The sequence below is a fragment of the Lagenorhynchus albirostris genome, chromosome 19, assembly GCF_949774975.1.
Source record: "Lagenorhynchus albirostris chromosome 19, mLagAlb1.1, whole genome shotgun sequence".
Taxonomy (NCBI): Eukaryota; Metazoa; Chordata; class Mammalia; order Artiodactyla; family Delphinidae; genus Lagenorhynchus; species Lagenorhynchus albirostris.
This window is the reverse complement of record NC_083113.1, coordinates 5,299,745-5,320,447: the sequence shown is the minus strand read 5'-3', so window position 1 is coordinate 5,320,447 and position 20,703 is coordinate 5,299,745. Positions and strand designations below refer to the sequence as shown.

At 46.6% G+C, this 20,703-nt stretch overlaps 2 protein-coding genes across 5 annotated transcripts; both read left to right on the top strand.

The window, feature by feature from the left end:
• Positions 1–532: 532 nt before the first annotated feature.
• On the top strand, positions 533–12,814 carry TSEN34 (tRNA splicing endonuclease subunit 34). Of its 3 annotated transcripts, none has more exons than XM_060131303.1 (5): positions 533–544; positions 1,539–1,785; positions 2,012–2,261; positions 2,408–2,665; positions 5,943–6,433. In XM_060131303.1, the coding sequence occupies exons 2-5, from the start codon at positions 1,543–1,545 to the stop codon at positions 6,128–6,130; spliced, it is 939 nt and encodes a 312-aa protein (XP_059987286.1). In that variant the 5' UTR covers positions 533–544; positions 1,539–1,542; the 3' UTR covers positions 6,131–6,433. The 3 variants fall into 3 exon arrangements, with proteins under 3 accessions (XP_059987286.1, XP_059987284.1, XP_059987287.1); XM_060131301.1 differs by lacking the exon at positions 533–544 and adding an exon at positions 599–691; XM_060131304.1 differs by lacking the exons at positions 533–544; positions 5,943–6,433 and adding an exon at positions 12,651–12,814 and having other exon boundaries at positions 947–1,785.
• Positions 12,815–12,887: 73 nt separating this feature from the next.
• RPS9 (ribosomal protein S9) lies at positions 12,888–20,389 on the top strand. Of its 2 annotated transcripts, XR_009537135.1 has the most exons (6): positions 12,888–12,999; positions 13,256–13,371; positions 13,588–13,710; positions 18,897–19,083; positions 19,172–19,348; positions 20,137–20,274. XR_009537135.1 is itself a non-coding variant. In XM_060131339.1 (5 exons), the coding sequence occupies exons 2-5, from the start codon at positions 13,275–13,277 to the stop codon at positions 20,312–20,314; spliced, it is 585 nt and encodes a 194-aa protein (XP_059987322.1). In that variant the 5' UTR covers positions 12,905–12,999; positions 13,256–13,274; the 3' UTR covers positions 20,315–20,389. The 2 variants fall into 2 exon arrangements, 1 of the variants encoding a protein (XP_059987322.1); XM_060131339.1 differs by lacking the exon at positions 19,172–19,348 and having other exon boundaries at positions 12,905–12,999; positions 20,137–20,389.
• The last annotated feature ends 314 nt before the right edge of the window (positions 20,390–20,703 follow it).

The window sequence follows — 20,703 nt, the reverse complement described above, 5'->3', positions numbered from 1 at the left end:
TCGGAATGAGGTGGAGCCTCCGCTTCAGGTTCCTTGGGACAGAGTCTGGAGGCGGTTTGGAGGCGGGGCCACAAGCTTCGGTTTTCTTCGGAGGTAGTCGATTACTGAAGGTCTCTGTGCGGATGTAGGCGGAGCCAAGAGCTTCGGCCGGATGTGGAGGGGCCACAGCGTCTGCTCCCTTCGGAGGTAGTCGGGTACAAGTGACCCTGGGTGGCTGAAAGGCGGAGTCTCATGTTTAGGAGGGAGGCGGAGCCACGGGTTTAGGCAACACGAAAGAGGCGGGGCTCAGGAGTATTCCAAGGGGGCGTGGCAAACAGCGTCCCGGCCTGAAGGGGGCGGGGCCCCGGGCCGTGGTGCCAAGGGGTCGGGTCCAGCGTAAGGAGCCTCCCATTTCCAAGTCCCGGAACCGGGGAAGGAGGTGCGCTTCGAGGGGCGGGCTCAAGGGGGTTTCACTTTAGGGGGAAGGCAGGGATACGGCCCTGCGGGGCGGGTCCCAGACTTCCCGCTCCGCTGAGGTGGCGGCATGACGAAATCGACGCAGGGGGTAGGCATGGGGGGGTGGAGGAAGCAGCGCGTGGCGCGCTACGTAAGGGGGTGGCTCCGCCAGGACTGCGAGCTGGTGTTTACGAGGTGACTAGCTGGTTCTATCAGAGGACTGTGCCACATTCTGAAGGGAGCGCTCACGAGTGGGGTGAGCCCGCCCGAACGGAGAACAGACGGCGGGTGTTCAGGGGACCGGGCTTCCGGCTGTGGGGTTCGAACGTGGGGCAGGAGCTCCAACTGGGGGAGCTCAGGCGGCCGGAGGGGGCGGGGCCTCAGGCTATGTGATTGACTGGAGCCGAGGACGCCCGAACGCTGAACCCCTTATGTTCGGGAGGGGGCGGTGCTGCGGTTCGGCTGAGCCGAGGACTCCCGAACTTACGGACCGGTCACGCTCGGGCGGGGGCGGGGCTTCGCATTCTAGGAGCCCGACTCAGAGCAGGGGGACCTGAGGCCGAACCCCGGGGGTTCGGAAAGGGGGGGAGCCAAGTCCCGAGCAACCCGAAGAGGGCGTGGCCTCAGCGGGGCTTTGGCCTCTGGAGGTCCTGACACCTGACGGGGACACCCGAAGGGCAACGCCGAAATGGATCTTTCGAAGGGGGCGTGGCCCGTGCTGGGGCAGGCTTTGCTCCGAGGCGCGTGGGCCGGCATGGCAGTGTTGGCCCAGACCAGAATGTTGACCGCGGGGTCCGAGACGCCCCAGCGGGGCCCCGCGGCTCGGTTCGGGGCGGGGCCTCGTCTCTGTCAGCCCCGGGGCCTGGCGGGATCGCCCGAGGGCGGAGTCCCGCGCCCAGGCGGCGGAGCCTGGCCCTCCCGCTCAGCAGGTGGCGAACGCGGCACTGAGCGAGGCTCCGACCCCCGAGACTCAGGGGCGGGGCTTCACCGAGACCGTCCCCCCCCTCCCCCGCCAGGCGGTGGGAGCCCTCCCCGCGGCGCGAATCGGGCGGCGAGAGAAGTGCAGCTCTGTGGGTGACTGCTGTGCCCCTGGCCTCCCGCAGGAGGATGCTGGTGGTGGAGGTGGCGAACGGCCGCTCCCTGGTTTGGGGGGCCGAGGCGGTGCAGGCGCTGCGGGAGCGCCTGGGAGTAGGGGGCCGCACGGTCGGCGCCCTGCCCCGCGGACCCCGCCAGAACTCGCGCCTGGGCCTCCCGCTGCTGCTGATGCCCGAAGAGGCGCGGCTGCTGGCAGAGATCGGCGCGGTAACCCTAGTCAGCGCCCCGCGCCCGGATCCCCGCCAGCACAGCCTGGTAAGGGGGCAGGTTGGGGGCGCCTGCGGGAGAAGAGGCTGGGGACAACAGGTCCCTGAAGTGGGAGGGGTCTAGGAGTCCTGGATTCTGGAATACTGTGAGAGTAGGGTACTGGGATCCCCGGGTTCGCGCTCCGAGGTTGGGAGGCGCCAGGGAGTCAGGATTCCTAGCTTCCTAAGGCAGGGCATGCCTGAATCGTGAGATTACAGCTAAGTTTACTTCTCAGGCATTGGCATCCTTCAAGCGCCAGCAAGAACAGGGCTTCCAGGAGCAAAGTGCTCTGGCAGCTGAGGCCCGTGAGACCCGTCGTCAGGAGCTCCTAGAGAAGATTGCAGAGGGCCAGGCTGCGAAGAAGCAGAAGCTGGAACAGAAATCAGGGACCAGCGGGAGCCAGGAGGCCGGTGGGAACCAAGCTGCAGAAGAGAATGAGGCCAGTGCTGGCCAGGCTGCTGGAGAGCATGAGGAAGCGGGTGAAGGTGGGAGTTGGAGTCCAGGGACCAGGGGAAGGAGGGAAGAGATCTTTGGGAATTTTGGCAGGGAATCTAGGGCTGGTTCTCCCTGGGGCTGGGAAAACCTTGCCCCTTGGATTCACCAAACTCTCTTGGATCCCCCCCCCCACCAGGCTCCTCCTCTCCCCAGCCAGGGCCTTCAAATGGGGTGGCTCCTTTGCCCAGGTCTGCTCTGCTCATCCAGCTGGCCACTGCTAGGCCTCGGCCCATCAAGGCTAGGCCCCTGGACTGGCGTGTCCAGTCCAAAGACTGGCCCCACGCTGGCCGTCCTGCCCATGAGCTTCGCTACAGCATCTACAGAGACCTGTGGGAGCGAGGCTTCTTCCTCAGTGCGGCTGGCAAGTTCGGGGGCGACTTCCTGGTCTATCCCGGTGAGTTTGTGTTGGGACCTCTGATTGCCACTCATTTCTTCACAATCCCACTACATTCTGCATTTTTCTTTTCTTTTTTTGGTTTCATTTTCTCAGCCTCTGAAACCATGGAAGGACAGGAAACACTTGGGAATCCGTGCTCATTTGAAGGGCAGTTTAGTGAATGAAAAAAGGGGGCAAAAAAAAAGGAACAGCTCATAAAAAACATGTATAGTAAAAAGTAAATCATATTTTATACTGTTATGCAGTTACAGACAAATTATTTAAGTAGTCTTAAAAATTGTGGCTCTAGTGAAAGAATATGAAAAGAACTTAAAGTGGAGTACTAAGTAGCCAGAGAATCCTATCAAGCAAGTGGGAAAAAAGCTTGAAAGGATTTGCTCCAGCCCAAAGACAAATAGTTAATAGTTCTGGGAGGGAATCTGCATCAGGAATAGGTAAGGGGGACTTTTGATGAATCAGTTAATTTTTGAATTTATTGTGTAACTTAAAGGTTAAAAAAAAAGTGCAGAAAATCACTCTGTTTGTTCTCCTTAAGAACAAATAGAACTGCCTGATAAGTAGTCAGATCTTAGCCATTCATTGGAGACTGTCCGCTAAGTTCCCTGCAGATGAGTTGACAGGCTTATTCTCTTCTCAGACTAAAATTTAACTGACTGATTTAGGAGCTGAGAACAGTTTCCCTGCCCCATTCTCTATAAGTAACCATGGTTTAATTACTTTGCTACTGTTTTTTGGGGATGATTTTTGTATGCTAAAAAAAAAAAAAGATTATTTTGGTTTTGCAAATGAATATTCAACTGACTAAACACACAAATGCTAATTTCTGGGTTTTTTTCTAAGCTTTCAGTTCAATTTATAAAACTTAATTTTTTCAATCTACCAGATTTTAAGGGGACCATTAATTCATGTTTGATCCCATTTACAAAAGGAATTAAGTAGTTTCAAACATTATAAACTGCATTTTAAAATTTAATATATATATTTTTTAAGTTCTGCAGCTTTCTGGTTATGAATCTTGCCAATAACTTAAGTCTAATAAGTTATAACTGGGATGATTTTTAAGTTTATATTCTTACACTGTTAATAGACTTACTAAAACTTCAGATTAAAATAAGTTTAAATCAATCACTCAATCACACATTTGAAACTAAACCACAAGGCTGACCTGTTACTTGTAATAGGTCAATATTTCTAAAACAATATATACTCAATGTATCAAATATACATAAAATCTTTGTCTCCTGAAGATTAGTATTCAAGGTCTGAATCTCTTAAGTACATATTTCTACGTCTAACTCTAAATCTTCCGGAGGTTAAAAGATGCTAAGTTTCTTGGAAAACAATTTTGGGGTAACTTCTCAAGCATTTTGATGCTCCTTTCTCAGTTGACTGAGGTATCATAACAACCAGAGAGGTGCCTGGCTCCTGGAGAGGTTCTTGCTGGAAACCCAGCTGCCAGGGAGGGCCTTGATTTATAGTTGCTATGACATCCCCTCAGATGGAAGGTCTTATAGCCTTGCTCTTTTATTTATTTATTTTTTCCCTCCGTTTTATTGAGACATAATTGACATACAGCACTCTATAAGTTTAAGGGGTACAGCATAATAATTTGACTTATACACATCATGAAATGTTGACTACAGTAAGTTTAGTGAACATCCATCATTTCATACAGACACAAAATTAAAGAAATAGAAAAAAAGTTTTTCCTTCTGATGAGAAGCCTTAGGATTTATTTGCTCTCTTAACAATGTTTATATATAATGAACAGCAGTGTTAATTATATTTATCCTGTTGTACATTACGTCCGTAGTACTTATTTATCTTATAACTGCACGTTTGTACCTTTTGACTACCTTCATCCAATTCCCCTTCCCTCCATCCTCTGCTGCTGGTAACCACAAATCTGATCTCTTTTTCTATGTCTTTGTTTATTTTTGAAGTATAATTGACCTATGGTACTGTGTAAGTTCCTGGTATGCAATATAGTGATTTTATATTTCTATACATTTCAAAACGAGCACCATAAGTCTAGTTACCATTTGTCACCATACAAAGACATTACATAATTATTAACTATATTTCCCACACTGTACATTTCTTACCTGTGAGTCATTTATTCTGTAACTGAAAGTTTGAACTCCTTAATCTTCCTATTTCCTCCCCCAGCCCTCCTCCCCTCTGACAACCACCTGTTTCTTCTCTGTATCTATGACTCTGTTTTTGTTTAGTTATGTCTATTCATTTGTTTTGTTTTTTAGATTCCACATATAAATAAAATCATACAGTATTTGTCTTTTTCTAGTTTATTTCACTTAGCATAATACCCTCTATTATGCTGGTAGAGGTCCATCCAAGTTGTCAAAAATCCCAAGATTTCATTCTTTTTTATGGCTGAGTAGTATTCCGTTGTATGTGTATAGGTGTGCGTGTGTGTGTGTGTGTGTGTGTGTGTGTATAAATACCACATCTTCTTTATTCATTCATCTATTGATGGGCATTTAGGTTGCTTCCATATCTTGGCTATTGTAAATAATGCTGCAGTAAACATAGAGGTGTGTGTATCTTTTCAAATTAGTGTTTTCATTTTTTTCAGATAAATACCCAGGAGTAGAATTGCTGGAAGCTTTGCTCTTTTAGATTTACGTTACCTGTTACTTAGTTTTCTGGAAAGTGCCCTACTCAGGGTCCTACTTTACTTGAAAGCATTCATCTAATCTGGGGGCAAACTATAGCCCCAGGTCAAATCTGGCCCACTGACTGGTTTTTTTTAAACAAAGTTTTATTGGAACACAGCCTTGTCCATTTGTTTACATATGCTCTGTGGCTGCTATGGTGCTAGAGTGGCAGATTTGAATGTTGGCAGCATGGCCCACAGAAACTGAAAATATTTACTCTCTGGCCCTTTTCAGAAGAATTTTGTTGACTCCTTTCTTCTATCTATTTTATTACGCCATCCTATTGTAAATTGTTTTCTTACTTCTTTTAGTCTGTTAGAGTCACTTCTCATTGGATATTTACATGATACCCTTTTGAGTTCCTCATGGCTTTGACTGACAACGATGTATTCAATTATTTGTTTTCATTTTTGTTTTTTTAAATAAGCTTATGCTATACATGTGTGTCAACTTGCCCCACCTCCAAGGTCCAGGGGTGTCTTTTAAAATACTGGTAGTGATAGCTGGAACCATCCCCATGTCCTCTGTGTGGACGTCCCAGTGTCTTCCAGCTCCCTGCCACTGGAAAGTGCTACCTGCCTCTCTCCTTCACCCAGGCGACCCGCTCCGTTTCCATGCTCACTACATCGCTCAGTGCTGGGCTCCCGGGGACCCCATCCCACTCCAGGACCTGGTTTCTGCTGGCCGCCTCGGCACCAGTGTCAGAAAGACACTGCTGCTTTGCTCTCCGCAGCCTGATGGTAAGGTGGTCTACACATCCCTGCAGTGGGCCAGCCTGCAGTGAACTCCAGAGACCTGTGGGCACGTGCCTGTGTCCTTGGCAAGAGCCTTTCTAGATGGTCCCAAGCTCATCTCCGAGTGGGAGGCTCGACCACCCTCCTGCCTCTCTCGGCAGTTAGTTTTTGATTCCAGATTTATAAACACTACATCCTTCTCATGTCCCTCCCTGATTCAAAGCACTTAGTGGCTGTGTTGTTTTTATAGTTACCTATTTCCAACTGTGAGTTTCTTGAGTGTGAAAGCTGATTCATCTCTGTTTCCTACAGGGCTTAGATCCCAAAAGGTCTCAATAAACTTGTTGAATAAATGTGGAGTTTGTGATTTGAATCCTTATGACAGTCCTGGGAAATGTGGCCATTTGTGTCTAAACTTCCTTTTGAAAACATTTTTACAAGACATTTCAGATGCATGCAAAGGCATAAATAAAAATAACACAAGAAAAGAAGGAAGCGAGTGTTGCAGTTTTAGGATAGCCATTTGGAGTAGGGAGGGGAATGACAGGGGTGGTCTTTTTCTTGCCTTGGGTGGTGTTATTCAGGTGTTTGGAGAATTACTTTTTTTTTTGCGGTACGTGGGCCTCTCTCTGTGTGGCCTCTCCCGTTGCAGAGCACAGGCTCCGGACGCGTAAGCTCAGCGGCCATGGCTCACGGGCCCAGCCGCTCCGCGGCATGTGGGATCTTCCCGGACCGGGGCACGAACCCGCGTCCCCTGCATCGGCAGGCAGACTCTCAACCACTGCGCCACGAGGGAAGCCCTGAGAATTACTTTTCATACCATACATTTGTATTCTAGATCCTCCTTTAAGTGTATGTTCTATTCCACAATTTTTTACAAAAGCTAAAACACATACGTGTGAAATATGCATTTGTAAAACGATCTATATAGCGCCTTTCTGCTTAAGAAATCACTAGAACGTTACCAGTACCAGCTTCCAATATTTATACATTGATTTTTTTTTAGACTTTCTAGACGTGTACCATTTTTATTTATTTAAAACAGTTTTTTAAACATTATTATTATCTTTAATATTTATTTATTTTTGGTTGCGTTGGGTCTTAGTTGCGGCATGCGGGATCCTTTCGTTGTGGCATGTGGGCTCCAGAGCGCAGGGGCTCTGTAGTTGCGGCGCTCTGGCCCTCTAGTGGTGGCCCATGGACTCAGTAGTTGCAGCACGCGGGTTTGGTTAGCCCCACAGCATGTGGGATCTTAGTTCCTGGCCCAGGGGAGCCATTTTTAAAGTCTTTATTAAATTTGCTATAATACTGCTTCTGTTTTATGTGTTGGTTTTTTGGCCGTGAGTCATGTGGGATCTTAGCTTCCCAACCAGGGATCAAACCCGTGCCCCCTGCATTAGAAGGCAAAGTCTTTTTTTTTTTTAAAATAAATTTATTTATTTTTGGCTGCATTGGGTCTTCGTTGCTGTGCATGGGCTTTCTCTAGTTGCGGCGAGCGGGGGCTACTCTTCGTTGCGGTGCGCGGGCTTCTCATTGGGGTGACTTCTCTTGTTGTGGAGCATGGGCTCTAGGAGCGTGGGCTTCAGTAGTTGTGACGCATGGGTTTAGTTGCTTCGCGGCATGTGGGATCTTCCCGGACCAGGGCCCGAACCCGTGTCCCCTGCATTGGCAGGCAGATTCTTAACCACTGCGCCACCAGGGAAGCTCCTATATCTTGATTTTTTAAATGTGTAGCTTTGTTTGGTCACATAGATTTCGTTACTGTAATACAGTCACATGGTGAAAATTCTGGGGCTGAAAGTCTCCACCTCTGGTTCTCAATTTCTACCCCTCCCCCAATTTCTTCTTTCTTTCTTGCCCTATTTGGTGAATAAACTTGATAGACTCTTGATGTCCTGCAAGCTTAGATTATTTATTTATTTATTTTTGGCCGCACCGTGTGGCATGTGGGATCCTAGTTCCCCAAACAGGGATAGAACCCGCACTCCCTGCAGTGGAAGCACGGAGTCTTAACCACTGGACCTCCAGGGAATTCCCTAAGCTTAGATTTTAATTTAAACTAGGATACTAACTCCTGCCTGGCTAACACTCTATACTTTTGCTTGTTTTGTAATTTCTCCAATACCTCTCTTCTCTCTACAACAAGGTACTTTGATGACTCAGTACCTACGTCCTGAGTCTTCCCTCTCAAAAGTTCCTCATTAAAAACAATTCTGGGCTCCCCTGGTGGCGCAGTGGTTGAGAGTCCGCCTGCCGATGCAGGGGACACGGGTCCGTGCCCCGGTCCGGGAAGATCCCACATGCCATGGAGCGGCTGGGCCCGTGAGCCATGGCCGCTGAGCCTGTGTGTCCGGAGCCTGTGCTCCGCAACGGGAGAGGCCACAACAGTAAGAGGCCCGCGTACCGCAAAAAAAAAAAAAAAAAAAAAAAAAACTATTCTGAGGGCCTCCACATGCAAAAAAGAAAAAATCCAGATACAGACTTTACACCCTTTACAAAAATTAACTCAAAATGGATCATCGACCTAAATGTAAAAATGCAAAACTATAGAACTCCAGGTAGATAACATAGGAGAAAACCTAGATGACCTTGGGTATGGCGATGACATTTTACTTTATTTATTTATTACTTTTTTAATACATTTATTTATTTTTATTTTTGGTTGCGTTGGGTCTTCGTTGCTGCGTGTGGGCTTTCTCTAGTTGCGGCGAGTGGGCTTCTCATTGCAGTGGCTTCTCGTTGCAGAGCACGGGCTCTAGGCTGGGGGGGGGGCTTCAGTAGTTGTGGCACACAGGCTCAGTAGTTGTGGCTTACAGGCTCTAGAGCGCAGTCTCGGTAGTTGTGGCACAAGGGCTTAGTTGTTCCTCAGCATGTGGGATCTTCCCAGACTAGGGCTGGAACCGGTGTCCCCTGCATTGGCAGGCAGATTCTTTACCACTGTGCCACCAGGGAAGTACCATCAATGACATTTTAGATATGGCACTAAAAGGCATGATCTGTGAAAGAAAAAATAGATACGCTGGACTTCGTTAAAATTAAAAAAATTCTATGAGAAAATATTGCAAAAGACACATCTGATACAGGATTGTTATCCAAAATATACAAAGAACTCTTCAAAGCCAACAATAAGAAAACAACCTGATTAAAAAAATGGACCAGAGACCTTAACAGATACCTCACCAAAGAATATAAAAAGATGCAAATACGCACGTGAAAAGATGTTCCACATCATCTGTCATCAAGGAATGCAAATTAAAGCAATGATGAGTGGGGAAGGTCATCACCCTTTCCCTATACATTGCCCTGTGCATCTCTTCCATCTGGATGTTCATGGGTTATATCCTTTTATAATAAACCTCTAATTTTAGTAAGTAAGGTGTTTCTCAGTTCTGTAAGCTGCTCTAGCAAATGAATCGAACCTGAGGAGGGGGTTGTTGGAAACTCTGAAACACCAATGATGCATGTATAGTTAAGTTATTCATACATTTAACAATGTTTTAACTATCAGCTTATATGTTAAGCCTGTGCTAAGACACTGAAAAACAGGAAAGATGAGGTCTCTGCCCTCCTATAGACTTTTAAAAAAATTTATTTTTAAAAATTTTTAAAAATATTTATTTGGTTGCGTTGGGCGGGCTCCTTAGTTGCAGCTTGCTGGCTCCTTAGTTGTGGCATGCGAACTCTTAGTTGCGTCATGCACGTGGGATCTAGTTCCCTGACCAGGGATCGAACCCAGGCCCCCTGAATTGGAAGTGTGGAGTCTTAACCACTGCACCACCAGGGAAGTCCCTGCCCTCCTATAACTTTTTTGTCTGGGAGCTAACTTGTAAACAAGAAAACAAAAAAGAGCAAGGTAGTTTGACAGATACAGAAATACAATGAGAGAATAATAATGATAACGGTAGCTAACGCTGAGTGCTTTCTTGGTGCCAAGCACTATCCTAAGCAATTTGCATAGATTGCATCATTTCATCCTTATGATAACCCTATGAGGTGGGTGCGGTCGCCACCCCCATTTTATAGATGGGGAAGCTGAGGCACAGAATGACTGAGAAACTTGTCTGAGGTATTAGAGCTAGTAATTGAGGATTGCTGAATTTGAACCTAAGCATCTGGATAAAGCAGGGTGATGTCATAAAGGAAAGGATTGAGTGGGACTGTTGCTCTGAGGAGGGAATACTGACTGCTGAGTCTGCTGGACAGCAGCTGCATAAAACAGCGGTGAAGAGCATGGGCTATGGAGCCAGACTGTCCCAGCTGCAATGCTGGCCTGACTTCTAGTTGCTGAGAGACTGAATATACAAATAGACAATGGCCAGATCATATATGAAAACAGAACTCTGATCCACAGCCTGCAGCAGCCTGCCCAGAAAACCAGACCCCTTATCTGTAATAAACAGCTCAGCACTGGTCAGAATGGCCATCATCAAAAAGTCTACAAATAATACATGCTGGAGAGGGTGTGAAGAAAAGGGAACCCTCCTGCACTCTTGGTGGGAATGTAAATTGGTGCAGCCACTATGGAGAACAGTATGGAGGTTCCTTCAAAAACTAAAAATAGAATTATCATATGATCCAGCAATCCCACTCCTGGGCACATATCCAGGGAAAACCATACTTCGAAAAGATACACGCACCCCAGTGTCCATTGCAGCACTATTTACAATAGCCAGGACATGGAAGCAACCTAAATGTCCATCAACAGATGAATGGATAAAGAAGATGTGGTGTATATATACAATGGAATGTTACTCAGCCATAAAAAAGAATGAAATATTGCCATTTACAGCAACATAGACATAGAGATTTTCATACTAACTGAAGTAAGTCAGACACAGAAAGACAAGTATTCTATGATATCACTTATATGTGGAATCTAAAAAAATGATACGAAATGAACTTATTTGCAAAACAGAAACAGATTCACAGACATAGAAGACAAACTTATGGTCACCAAAGGGGACAATGTGGGGGAGGAATGATAAATTAGGAGTTTGGGATTAACATATACACACTACTATACGTAAAATGGATTAAAAAATAAGGATTTGCTGTATAGCACAGGGAAATATATTCAATATCTTGTAATAACCTATAATGGAAAATAATCTGAAAAAAATATATATTTACAACTCAATCACTTTGCTGTACAAGTGAAACTAACACAATATTGTAAATCAACTATACTTCAATAAACAAAAACAGCTCAGGAAGCCAGGCTGCTATAAGGCAGGCTTGTAGGAAGTAACAATCCAAGGGGCCAAATAATAACCCCTACAACAATAGGTCCAAAAGGGCCAGGACTTGATTAGTAATTCACAACTCTACTAATTTTGGCCCCACTTCCAATTTAGGACCAAGAAAAGAATGCCAAATATGTACCCCAACCAATCGCATAGGGTACCTAACTTCTAGTCTGCCCATGTCTAGCTTCTCCATGACGACAGCCTCCAATCTGGGACACCTGAAGCCTTTCCTTTTTTTCTGCTATATAGCTTTCCCACACCTCTGCCTGCCTTTGAGTCTCTGCCAAAACATGAGTGATGGTGACTGACTCCCTTACGCTGAATAGATAGCCTTTGCTTGTTCTCATCCGGTCAGTCTTAATTTATTTCCACTTTGTGCAGTCTTGGGCAAGTTCTGTAACCACTTTTTGGTGCCTCAGTATCTGCCTCTATAAAATAGGATAATAGTATTAGCGCTCCTTAAGCAAGCATCTATAAAAGTATTACTATCAGGGAGGGCAACTTCTCTGAGAGTCCTCCTTAAATATGTATTAAGTAAGTTAACATATGTAAAGTTCTGAGAACAGGGCCTGATACATAGTAAATATTCCAGAATGTTACCTGTTACTATTTTTAGTAATGGAAATCATGGGTCACACGAATTAAAAACAAAACAAAAACAAACAAAAACAAAAAAACAAAAAACCCATAAGGTGTTTAGCCCAAAGCCTAGCACATTTAGAGTGTTCATTAAATATTATCTAACAGCGATAAAGAAAGTCATTGGTGTGAATGGGATTATCCCAGAGAGGAAAGGACTAGAGGAAATAATCCTGAGAGGAAGATGTTGGCTGAGGAGATCAAAAAACAATGTATAACTTGCTCGAGGTTTATAACAAGAGGTGTCAGAACATTTTCCCTGTTTTAGAAACCCAAAGGAAACCTCAGGATGTAAACTGCTGTCTTTGATAAAGAGGCACAAAGCCTTTTAATCATTGGGTCTTAAGTTAAAAAAAAGTCAGTCACCTTCTTAAAGAGGCTTCCCTGACCATCCTATCTGGAATATCATTTTCCCTCAGTCATTATCAGTAATTTATTTTCTTCAGAGCACCACTCTGAAATGATCTACTTTATTATTATTTTTTCCCTGTTCCCCTAAGGCTCAAAGCTTCACGAGTAGAGGATTTGTTTTAGGGTTCAAAAGGGCAGACTGGCTTCTGGCTGTGCTTCGGGTTGACATTCTGATATGAAAAATGATTTTTTTCATTATTCATGGATATAACATTATCTTCTGGAAGGAGCTTTGATTTCGCAAAGCTCCAACCGTCTGGGGATCTTTTCACAGAGACGGAGCCGGCTGAAGTGTGGCGGTGGCGGTGAATACTCCAACTTTATACCGCGACTCAGAGGCTAGCTGACGGCACTTAAGTAACCACCCGAGGGCGGAGAGGAGTCCTCACTTCTCACCTGACGATGCTCCGACACCTTGTCAGCTTGAAACGGGGTCCTCCCAACTTAGCACGCCGCTCTGGCCCAACCTCTCGTCTCTATTGCTTTTTCCGCCCGCCAACGTCTTTTCTGATTGGTGCAGGCGGGCGCTGCGCGTGCTGACGTCACAAGACGGCGGCGCTGCTATAAGAGCGCGACCGGGGGACGCCTGCGCCTCTTTCTCGGTTACCGAAGCGGGCGCGAAGGTGAGGTGTAGTGCTGTGTTCTTTATTCCGGGTGTGGGTTGTAGGGTCTTGCGGACCATCCGAGCTTTAATGAGTTCGCTAAAGAAGATGCAGGTGAGATGAAGGTGGTTGTAGAGTAGTGGGAATGGTATCGGTTATAGAAGCTTGAGGGACGGTTCTCGCGATATTTTCCTGGGCGCCGCGAGGTTCTAGCTGAGTTGTGGGACTGCGCAGGCGCTGTTCCGAGTCCTCACTGTCCACTCTCCATTCCGCACAGACGGGCAAGTAGAGTCAGCATGCCGGTGGCCCGGAGCTGGGTTTGTCGCAAAACCTATGTGACCCCGCGGAGACCCTTCGAGAAGTCCCGCCTCGACCAAGAGCTGAAGCTGATCGGTGAGTGACTAATGCAGGGTTTCTGCTTCCCGGGCCGGGGAAGCTAACACGTGGGTGAAGCTGCCCACGTGCTCATTCTACTGGAATCCCTTCGGTGTGTCCCCCTCCCTCTTCCCCAAATTCGGGATCGTTCGTTGTTTAGATTTTCTGTACCCCAAAACTACCAATCCTTTTCACTAGTCCGTGGGACTGAACTTGTTCGCCCATTCTTTGCAGGCGAGTATGGGCTCCGGAACAAACGTGAGGTCTGGAGGGTCAAATTTACCCTGGCCAAGATCCGCAAGGCTGCCCGGGAGCTGCTGACGCTGGATGAGAAAGACCCCCGGCGTCTGTTTGAAGGTGTGTATGGGAAACGTTGGGCTTCAGTTTCCTCTTGATTAGAACTAACAGTGCTCAGCAAGCTTGGCCACCTGGCTCTAGCTGTACACAGTGTAGCAAAACAGTACTGCTGCTTATGTGTCTTGTTCACTGGGGGTGGGAGTAGACTGAAATTTCTGAAATGTCGGATGGTTCTAGCAGGGAGCGAGCTTTACTGCGTACACTTGCCTGCTTTAACGTGGTGGTCAAGGACATTTACTCAAGGTCTGAAAAGGATTTCAGAAATCCACAGGGATTTCTTCCCTGTGGATTTCACAGGGAAGAACATTCCAGGTGATCTTGGAGAGGGTACAGATCGTATAGTAATTACAGTGACTAAAAAAATTGTGGTAAGGTACACGTGATAGAATTTATCATCTTTTAGACTCTTAAAGTTCTAAATTTCTACTTTGAGATGGGGAGTTAATGGAGGGCTTTCGGAAGGAATGATTGACATGATCAAATTTTAGTAGGACCTCTTAGATTGTCAAGTGGCAAAAATATTAAGATACCTGGTATTATATAAAGGTCACTGAATGCCTTTTTCTAAGCTCTTGGTGTACATTATTTAATCTGCACAAGCAGCCTCATAGCAGGTACTGATAATACTTCTTCAAATGAGCAAATGGTCAGAGGCCTCCCACCATAGGTGGGACTGGAGGGCAGGCTCCAGAGTTCAGGTGAGTTCAGCGATGGGGATGGAATGAGGATTCCAGGGAAAGCTTAGAGAACATCACCAAAAGTTGAAACAGTGTCTAAGTGTAAGATGTAATCAGTAGACTTGGTTAGTGTGTTCTGCGTTGTATCCTGGTGTGGAAGATACATATGTACACACATACATACATATAGTTTGTGATTCTGACAGATGTGAATTTGGCTGTAGGTGGTTCTGTATCTTTTTTTTTTCTTGTTTATTTTTTTGTAACAGTTTTTATTGGGATAAAACTTACACAACATGAAGTTTACTCAGAGTGTCTACAGCTTGTTTTTAGTTGCCTCTAAAATTGGCCACGGCCTAGGTGTCATCTTGATAACTTGCATTTGGCCTGTCCCTGGGAAATCCTGATTTCTGGTGAAAAGCAGGAGGGGCTGGGAAACCCGCCAGGCTTCCTTGGGCACCTCACTTTTTATTCTCAATCAGGGTTGCTAGTCTGATTTTTCTCCCAAACTGTGGCTAAGGAAGTGCTGTTACACTCCTCGCTGTTAAGCATGAGTGGTCATCTATATTAGAGGTTGAGAAAGGCTTGGAGCGTGTTTAACTAACTACCACACATTTATCACTTTTATCTGTCCTAGACCCATAAACTGCTTTGACAGTCTCATGATAATTGAGGAATCTCCCCCATGGACACTGGTATTGGGTGGGACTTTGTCCCCGAGTCTGGGGGACAGACCGAAGCTGGTTCTGGTCTCAGGGGGAGCTTGCTGAAGATAGAGATAATCACAGAGAAACTTAGGTGATAAGCAGTCATGTGACCAAGAGATGGCATAGGGCAGTGTGAGAGGCCAGTGTCCGGGGATTATTTGGTTTTCCGGGGTGGAAGTTGCAAGAGGGAAGCATCAGGTAGCACACTTTCTAGTGAATGAAGCTCTTTAGATTCCTGGGGTGGGGAGGAGGAGCCTGCAAGCTCTCAGGCGTTCTGCAGCCTTTCCCACTAAGGTGTGAGAGTCTCATCTGATAAAAAGACTTACTGGTTCATTCAGTCCCTTACAGGTGTGAACTCCTTCCTTACACCAGCTTAAGGAGGACAGGTATTACATCCATTTTTCACATTAGAAACTAAGGCACCTACAGGCTTGCCGCATGCCATAGTGACAAGGGCCCCTTTGCCACTGAGGTGCCCACTGGCTTACATTTTTTAAAAATTTATTGGTTTGGATTTTACATTTAAAAAACTGATTCTGGGGGGCTTCCAGTGGTTAAGACTCCACGCTCCCAATGCAGGGCCCTGGGTTCGATCCCTGGTCAGGGAACTAGATCCCACATGCATGCCGCGACTGAGTTTGCATGCCACAACTAAGGAGCCCTCGAGCTGCAGCTAAGGAGCCGGCCTGCCTCAACTAAGACCTGGCACAACCAAATAAAAGTAAATAGATGGGTAGATAGATAAACAGATAGATAAAATTAGTCTAAAAAAAAGGAAAACTGATTGATTGTTAATGCTTTGGCCAGATGGAGCCCATGTAACAATTTTTAGTAGTTGGACATGATCCTGTTGAAGATGCAGTTTATGGGTGTTATTTTTGTCTTCATACCACATAAGGTTTTTCCTGTATTGATGACCCTCCCCAATGTTTAAGGATGTAGGTGTTTTAATAGTAAATATGAAATATACTTTTGAAGTAATACAGGTTGAATTATTGTCAGGTTTCTATTTTCTAATGTAAGGACAAAAAGGCATGAAGTGTCCAAACTGGTAGATAATCCCAAACTCACTTTTGTTTACCTTTGAGTAGGTTTTTATATTACTATTTGAATATCATGTCTGTTTTAAATAGAGGTATAATTTATAATTCATTATTATATTAGTTTCAGGTACACTTAGTTTTATAGTTATAAAACTTTTTCTTGTGATGAGAAGTTTTAAGGTCTCATTGTGTTTTTGAGTTGCATTTTCCTGATGATTAATGATGTTGAGCACCTTTTCTTGTGCTTTTTGGCCACCTGTATGTCTTTGGGAAAATGTCTATTCAGATCATCTTCCCATTTTTAATTGAGGTGTTTGGTTTTTTTGGGTTTTTAAAATAATTTTTTATAGATTTATTTAGTTTTGGCTGCATTGGGTCTTCATTGCTGCTCGTGGGCTTTCTCTACTTGCAGGGAGCGGAGGCTACTCTTCATTGCGGGGCGCAAACTTCTCATCGCGGTGGCCTCTCGTTGCGGAGCATGGGCTCTAGACACTTGGGCTTCAGTAGTTGTGGCTCGCTGGCTCTAGAGTGCAGGCTCAGTAGTTGTGGCGCACGGGCTTAGCTGCTCAGATTAGTTGTGGCATGTGGGATCTTCCTGGACCAGGGCTCGAACCTGTGTCCCCTGCATTGGCAGGCGGATTCTTAACCACTGCGCCACCAGGGAAGTCCATCATTTCTGCTCTTAAGTTGTATGAGTTCATTACATATTTTGGGTATTAACCCCTTATTAGATACATGATTTGCAAATATTTTCTCTCATTCTGTATGTTGCCTTTTCATTTCGTTAATTTCTTTTGTTGTGCAGAAGCTTTTTTGGTGTGGTCCCACTTGTTGATTTTTGTTTGTTTGTTTGTTTGTTTTTGGTACGCGGGCCTCCCACTGCTGTGGTCTCTCCCAGGCTCCGGGCTCACGGGCCCAGCCGCTCCGTGGCATATGGGATCCTCCCGGACCGGGGCACGAACCTGCATCCCCTGCATCGGCAGGCAGACTCTCAACCACTGCGCCACCAGGGAAGCCCTGATTTTTGCTTTTGTAGCCTTTGCTTTAGGGTCAAATCCAAAAAAATCCTCCAAGATATGTCAAGGACCTTACTGCCTATGTTTTCTTCTAGGAGTTTCCTGGCTTCAGGTCTTACATTCAAGTCTTCAATCCATTTTGAGTTTCTCCCCCCCCCACACCCGCACCACCACCACACAGCTTGTGGGATCTTAGTTCCCCGACCAGGGATTGAGGAACCTGGGCCACGCCAGTGAAAGCACCCAGTCCTAACCACTGGACTACCTGGGAATTCCCGATTTTGAGTTAATTTTTGTGTACAGGAAAAGGTAGGGGTCCAGTTTCATTCTTGCATGTGACTGTCCAGTTTTCCCGACACCATTTATTGACGAGATTTTTCTTTCCCCGTTATATATTCCTGGCTCCTTTGTTGTAAATTGACAATTAATTTGTATGGGTTTATTTCTGGGATCTTTATTCTGTTCCTTTGATGTGTTTTTTATGCCAATATCATACTGTTTTGATTACTCTAGCTTTGTAATGTATATAGCTTTGTTCTTAAGGTTGGCTTTAGCTATTCAGGGTCTCGTGGTACCATAAAAATTTAGGATTCTTTGTTCTTTTTCTGTGAAAAATGGCATTGGAATTTTGATAGGGATTGCATTGAATCTGTATATTGCTTTTAGGTAGTGTGGACATTTTAACTATATCTTTCCATTTATTTGTGTCTTAAATATTTTTCATCAGTGCCTTATATTTTTCATTGTGTAGGCTTTTCATCTTTTATGCGGTTGTAAATGGGAGAATGTCCTTGTTTTGTGTTCAGCATTTATTCAGTGCATATTATGACCTGGGGTGTTGGGAAAGGTATATAGTACATATAGTATGTTTCTGCATTTAGATTCTGGTCTGGTAGGTTCCTGGTCTGCTAGGAAGACTTTTGTCATCACAGTGAGCCATCTTTCCTTCAAGCTGTGCCTGGGGGCAAGGGAGGGGATGGGTGGTAATGGTGCTTTTGCCCCCAGTGTCAGTGTGTTAGTGATAATCCTGTGTGGTGATAAGGAGCTCAGTGAGTGTGAGCCTGGGGGAAGGGGTTTGCCCACAGCATCCCACGAGCTGTCCTGAGTGGAGCTTTGGATGCCCATGGACAGGAAGTAGCGAGGCCTCCTGAAAGTAGAGTTGTGTAAAAGGTAGAAGCTGACCTCTGCTGGATTACTTTATGCCAGGCATTGTTAGGTCCATACCATCTTTTTAGTAGAAAATCTCAGAATGATAAAATGGATGACATGTACTCAGCTTAAATGTATGCCCAGTCTTTTTCAGGCCTATAAGATTGGTTCTGATACTGTTCCAATATTATAGATATGGAAGGTGGTTTAACCTCATTGGATTAGTAGGGCTTTCTTGACTCTAGAATATTAGCTCTTAGCCGCCCTGCTATGTTATGGGAGGAATAGTTTAGGAACAGCAGCACTTAGACTTTTGCAGATGAATGCTAAACCTTTCAAGGGGGTTGTCTCGTTTCCTCTTCCCAACAACTCTGGAAGGTTCTTCCTTTTTCAGGTGAGCAGAGTTGTGTGTAGCCACCTGCCTTAGGGTAGTGTGAAGATTCCGTTAGTCATGTAATAGCATGTTGAGTCCTATATCAGAATTAGCTCTTACTTCCTACTTTGTCCCACCACCATGATTTGGAGGTGGAGGATTTGAACCCAGAAGTCTGAGGTCGGCCAGAATGCTGAGGCAGGCCTTTCCCCTCTTACCAGGCAATGCCTTGCTGCGGCGACTCGTCCGTATCGGGGTGCTGGACGAGGGCAAGATGAAGCTGGATTACATCTTGGGCCTGAAGATTGAGGATTTCTTGGAGAGACGCCTGCAGACCCAGGTCTTCAAGCTGGGCCTGGCCAAGTCCATCCACCACGCCCGTGTGCTGATCCGCCAGCGCCATATCAGGTACCACCTCTGGGCTCCCTGAGCCTTCCCCACCCCATCCCCTCTGATGGTTGCCCTCACTAAGCCGCTGTCCCTATCTCCTGTGCAGCCCTTGGAGGTGGTGAAGGTGTGAGCTCCCCTTGAGGGTGCAGATTGACCCCCTACAAACAGCTCACGGGGGAGCTGGGGGCAGCCTCATCCCCCCCGTAGCCCAGCGCAAGGGTCACTGCGGCCGGAGCCGTACACCTTGCGAAGGCTTCTACGAGGCGTGCAGGTAGCTGGACAGGTAACAGCCCTTGGTGTCCAGTTGCGAGGAGTCATTGGGGCTAACTGACTTTTGTGGGTTCGGCTGTGTAGTGGGCCCTTGTGGAGCCACTCCAGGCCCTGATCACCACAGTGCACTCTCCTGTCGGCCTTAATTTGGTGAGTTCACCACAGGCCAAGGTCTGCCACAGTGAAGACCAGAGGCCAGATGGGTCTTTATCTGAGTACTCAGTTTACCCTTTGTAAATTGGGCCCTGTTCCTGAGGCCCAGTTGAGCTGTGTAGTAAGTGGGTGGGATACATGCATACTGAATTTCTGCCGCGGCCTTTCGTTAGCCGTGTGACCCATGGGCAGGAGCCTCTCAACGTTGCTTGTCTGAAATGAAACAACCCCAGTCCTTGCGGGTTGCTGCTTCGAAGACAGTGAAACTGCACCTGCTAATAGAGCTCAGTGTGTGGCGCACACAGTTGAGAATATTTGAGGTGTCTGGCACAGCTGTGTATTTGAAAAGCAGGTCTTGGGTTTATATGCTGCCACCTCACCTCGTTCGCTCTGGCCTCGTGGGTTACTGCTGAATTGCTCTCTCCCTTCTGTGAGGTGTGAATGTAAAGGTGGATGCATTTGTGTGAATTAGGTGATGCCTGAAAGCTCTCCGGAACACACAGCAGTTCTTTAGGATCAGGAGCCCTTCCCGTTTATTGCTTCAGAGTCAATGCAGCTCTATAGCACCAGCCCTGTCAGCTGCAAAGCACAGGCAGAGGAGGGCAGCGTCCTGCTTCCCTGTCCTGCTCACCTGCCGTCCCCCTCCAGGGTCCGCAAGCAGGTGGTGAACATCCCGTCCTTCATTGTCCGCCTGGACTCCCAGAAGCACATCGACTTCTCCCTCCGTTCTCCGTACGGGGGCGGCCGCCCAGGCCGTGTGAAGAGGAAGAACGCCAAGAAGGGCCAGGGCGGGGCTGGAGCTGGCGATGACGAGGAGGAGGATTGAGCCCACCCAGGCCCGCCAGGGCTGATGGAGTCTAGTTTTCCAGTCAGATAATAAAACGACATCCACACTTCAGAACTGGTGTTCATTGGTGTGCCTCTTTTCCTCCGTGCTCTGAACACAAGCCTTCTGTGGTGGGAAGTGCAGGCTGCGTCCTTCAGCGGGTTTCCACACGTGCACAGAGGGGCCGGGTCGGCTTTGTTCAGGTGCTTGAGACCACCTGCGAGATGGTGGTCCTTTTCCTCTTAGGGCTGGGCTACGGTGTCCTAACAAACATCTCTACACTTATCACAGCAGGGAGACCAGTAGTAGTGTGAGGAAGGTTCTTTGAGGCAAAACCAGAAGGAAATTCTCAGCCACCCATTTGCATGTGGGGCGAGGAGTCATTTCCA

Excerpts from the sequence above, each read along its gene's own strand:
- RPS9 (XM_060131339.1), top strand. The coding sequence starts at position 13,275 with ATGCCGGTGGCCCGGAGCTGGGTTTGTCGCAAAACCTATGTGACCCCG. Across the intron at positions 13,711-18,896 it reads CCCCCGGCGTCTGTTTGAAG|GCAATGCCTTGCTGCGGCGA; the intron begins GTGTGTATGGGA and ends CCCTCTTACCAG. Across the intron at positions 19,084-20,136 it reads ATCCGCCAGCGCCATATCAG|GGTCCGCAAGCAGGTGGTGA; the intron begins GTACCACCTCTG and ends GTCCCCCTCCAG.
- TSEN34 (XM_060131303.1), top strand. The coding sequence starts at position 1,543 with ATGCTGGTGGTGGAGGTGGCGAACGGCCGCTCCCTGGTTTGGGGGGCC. Across the intron at positions 1,786-2,011 it reads ATCCCCGCCAGCACAGCCTG|GCATTGGCATCCTTCAAGCG; the intron begins GTAAGGGGGCAG and ends TTTACTTCTCAG. Across the intron at positions 2,666-5,942 it reads CGACTTCCTGGTCTATCCCG|GCGACCCGCTCCGTTTCCAT; the intron begins GTGAGTTTGTGT and ends TCCTTCACCCAG.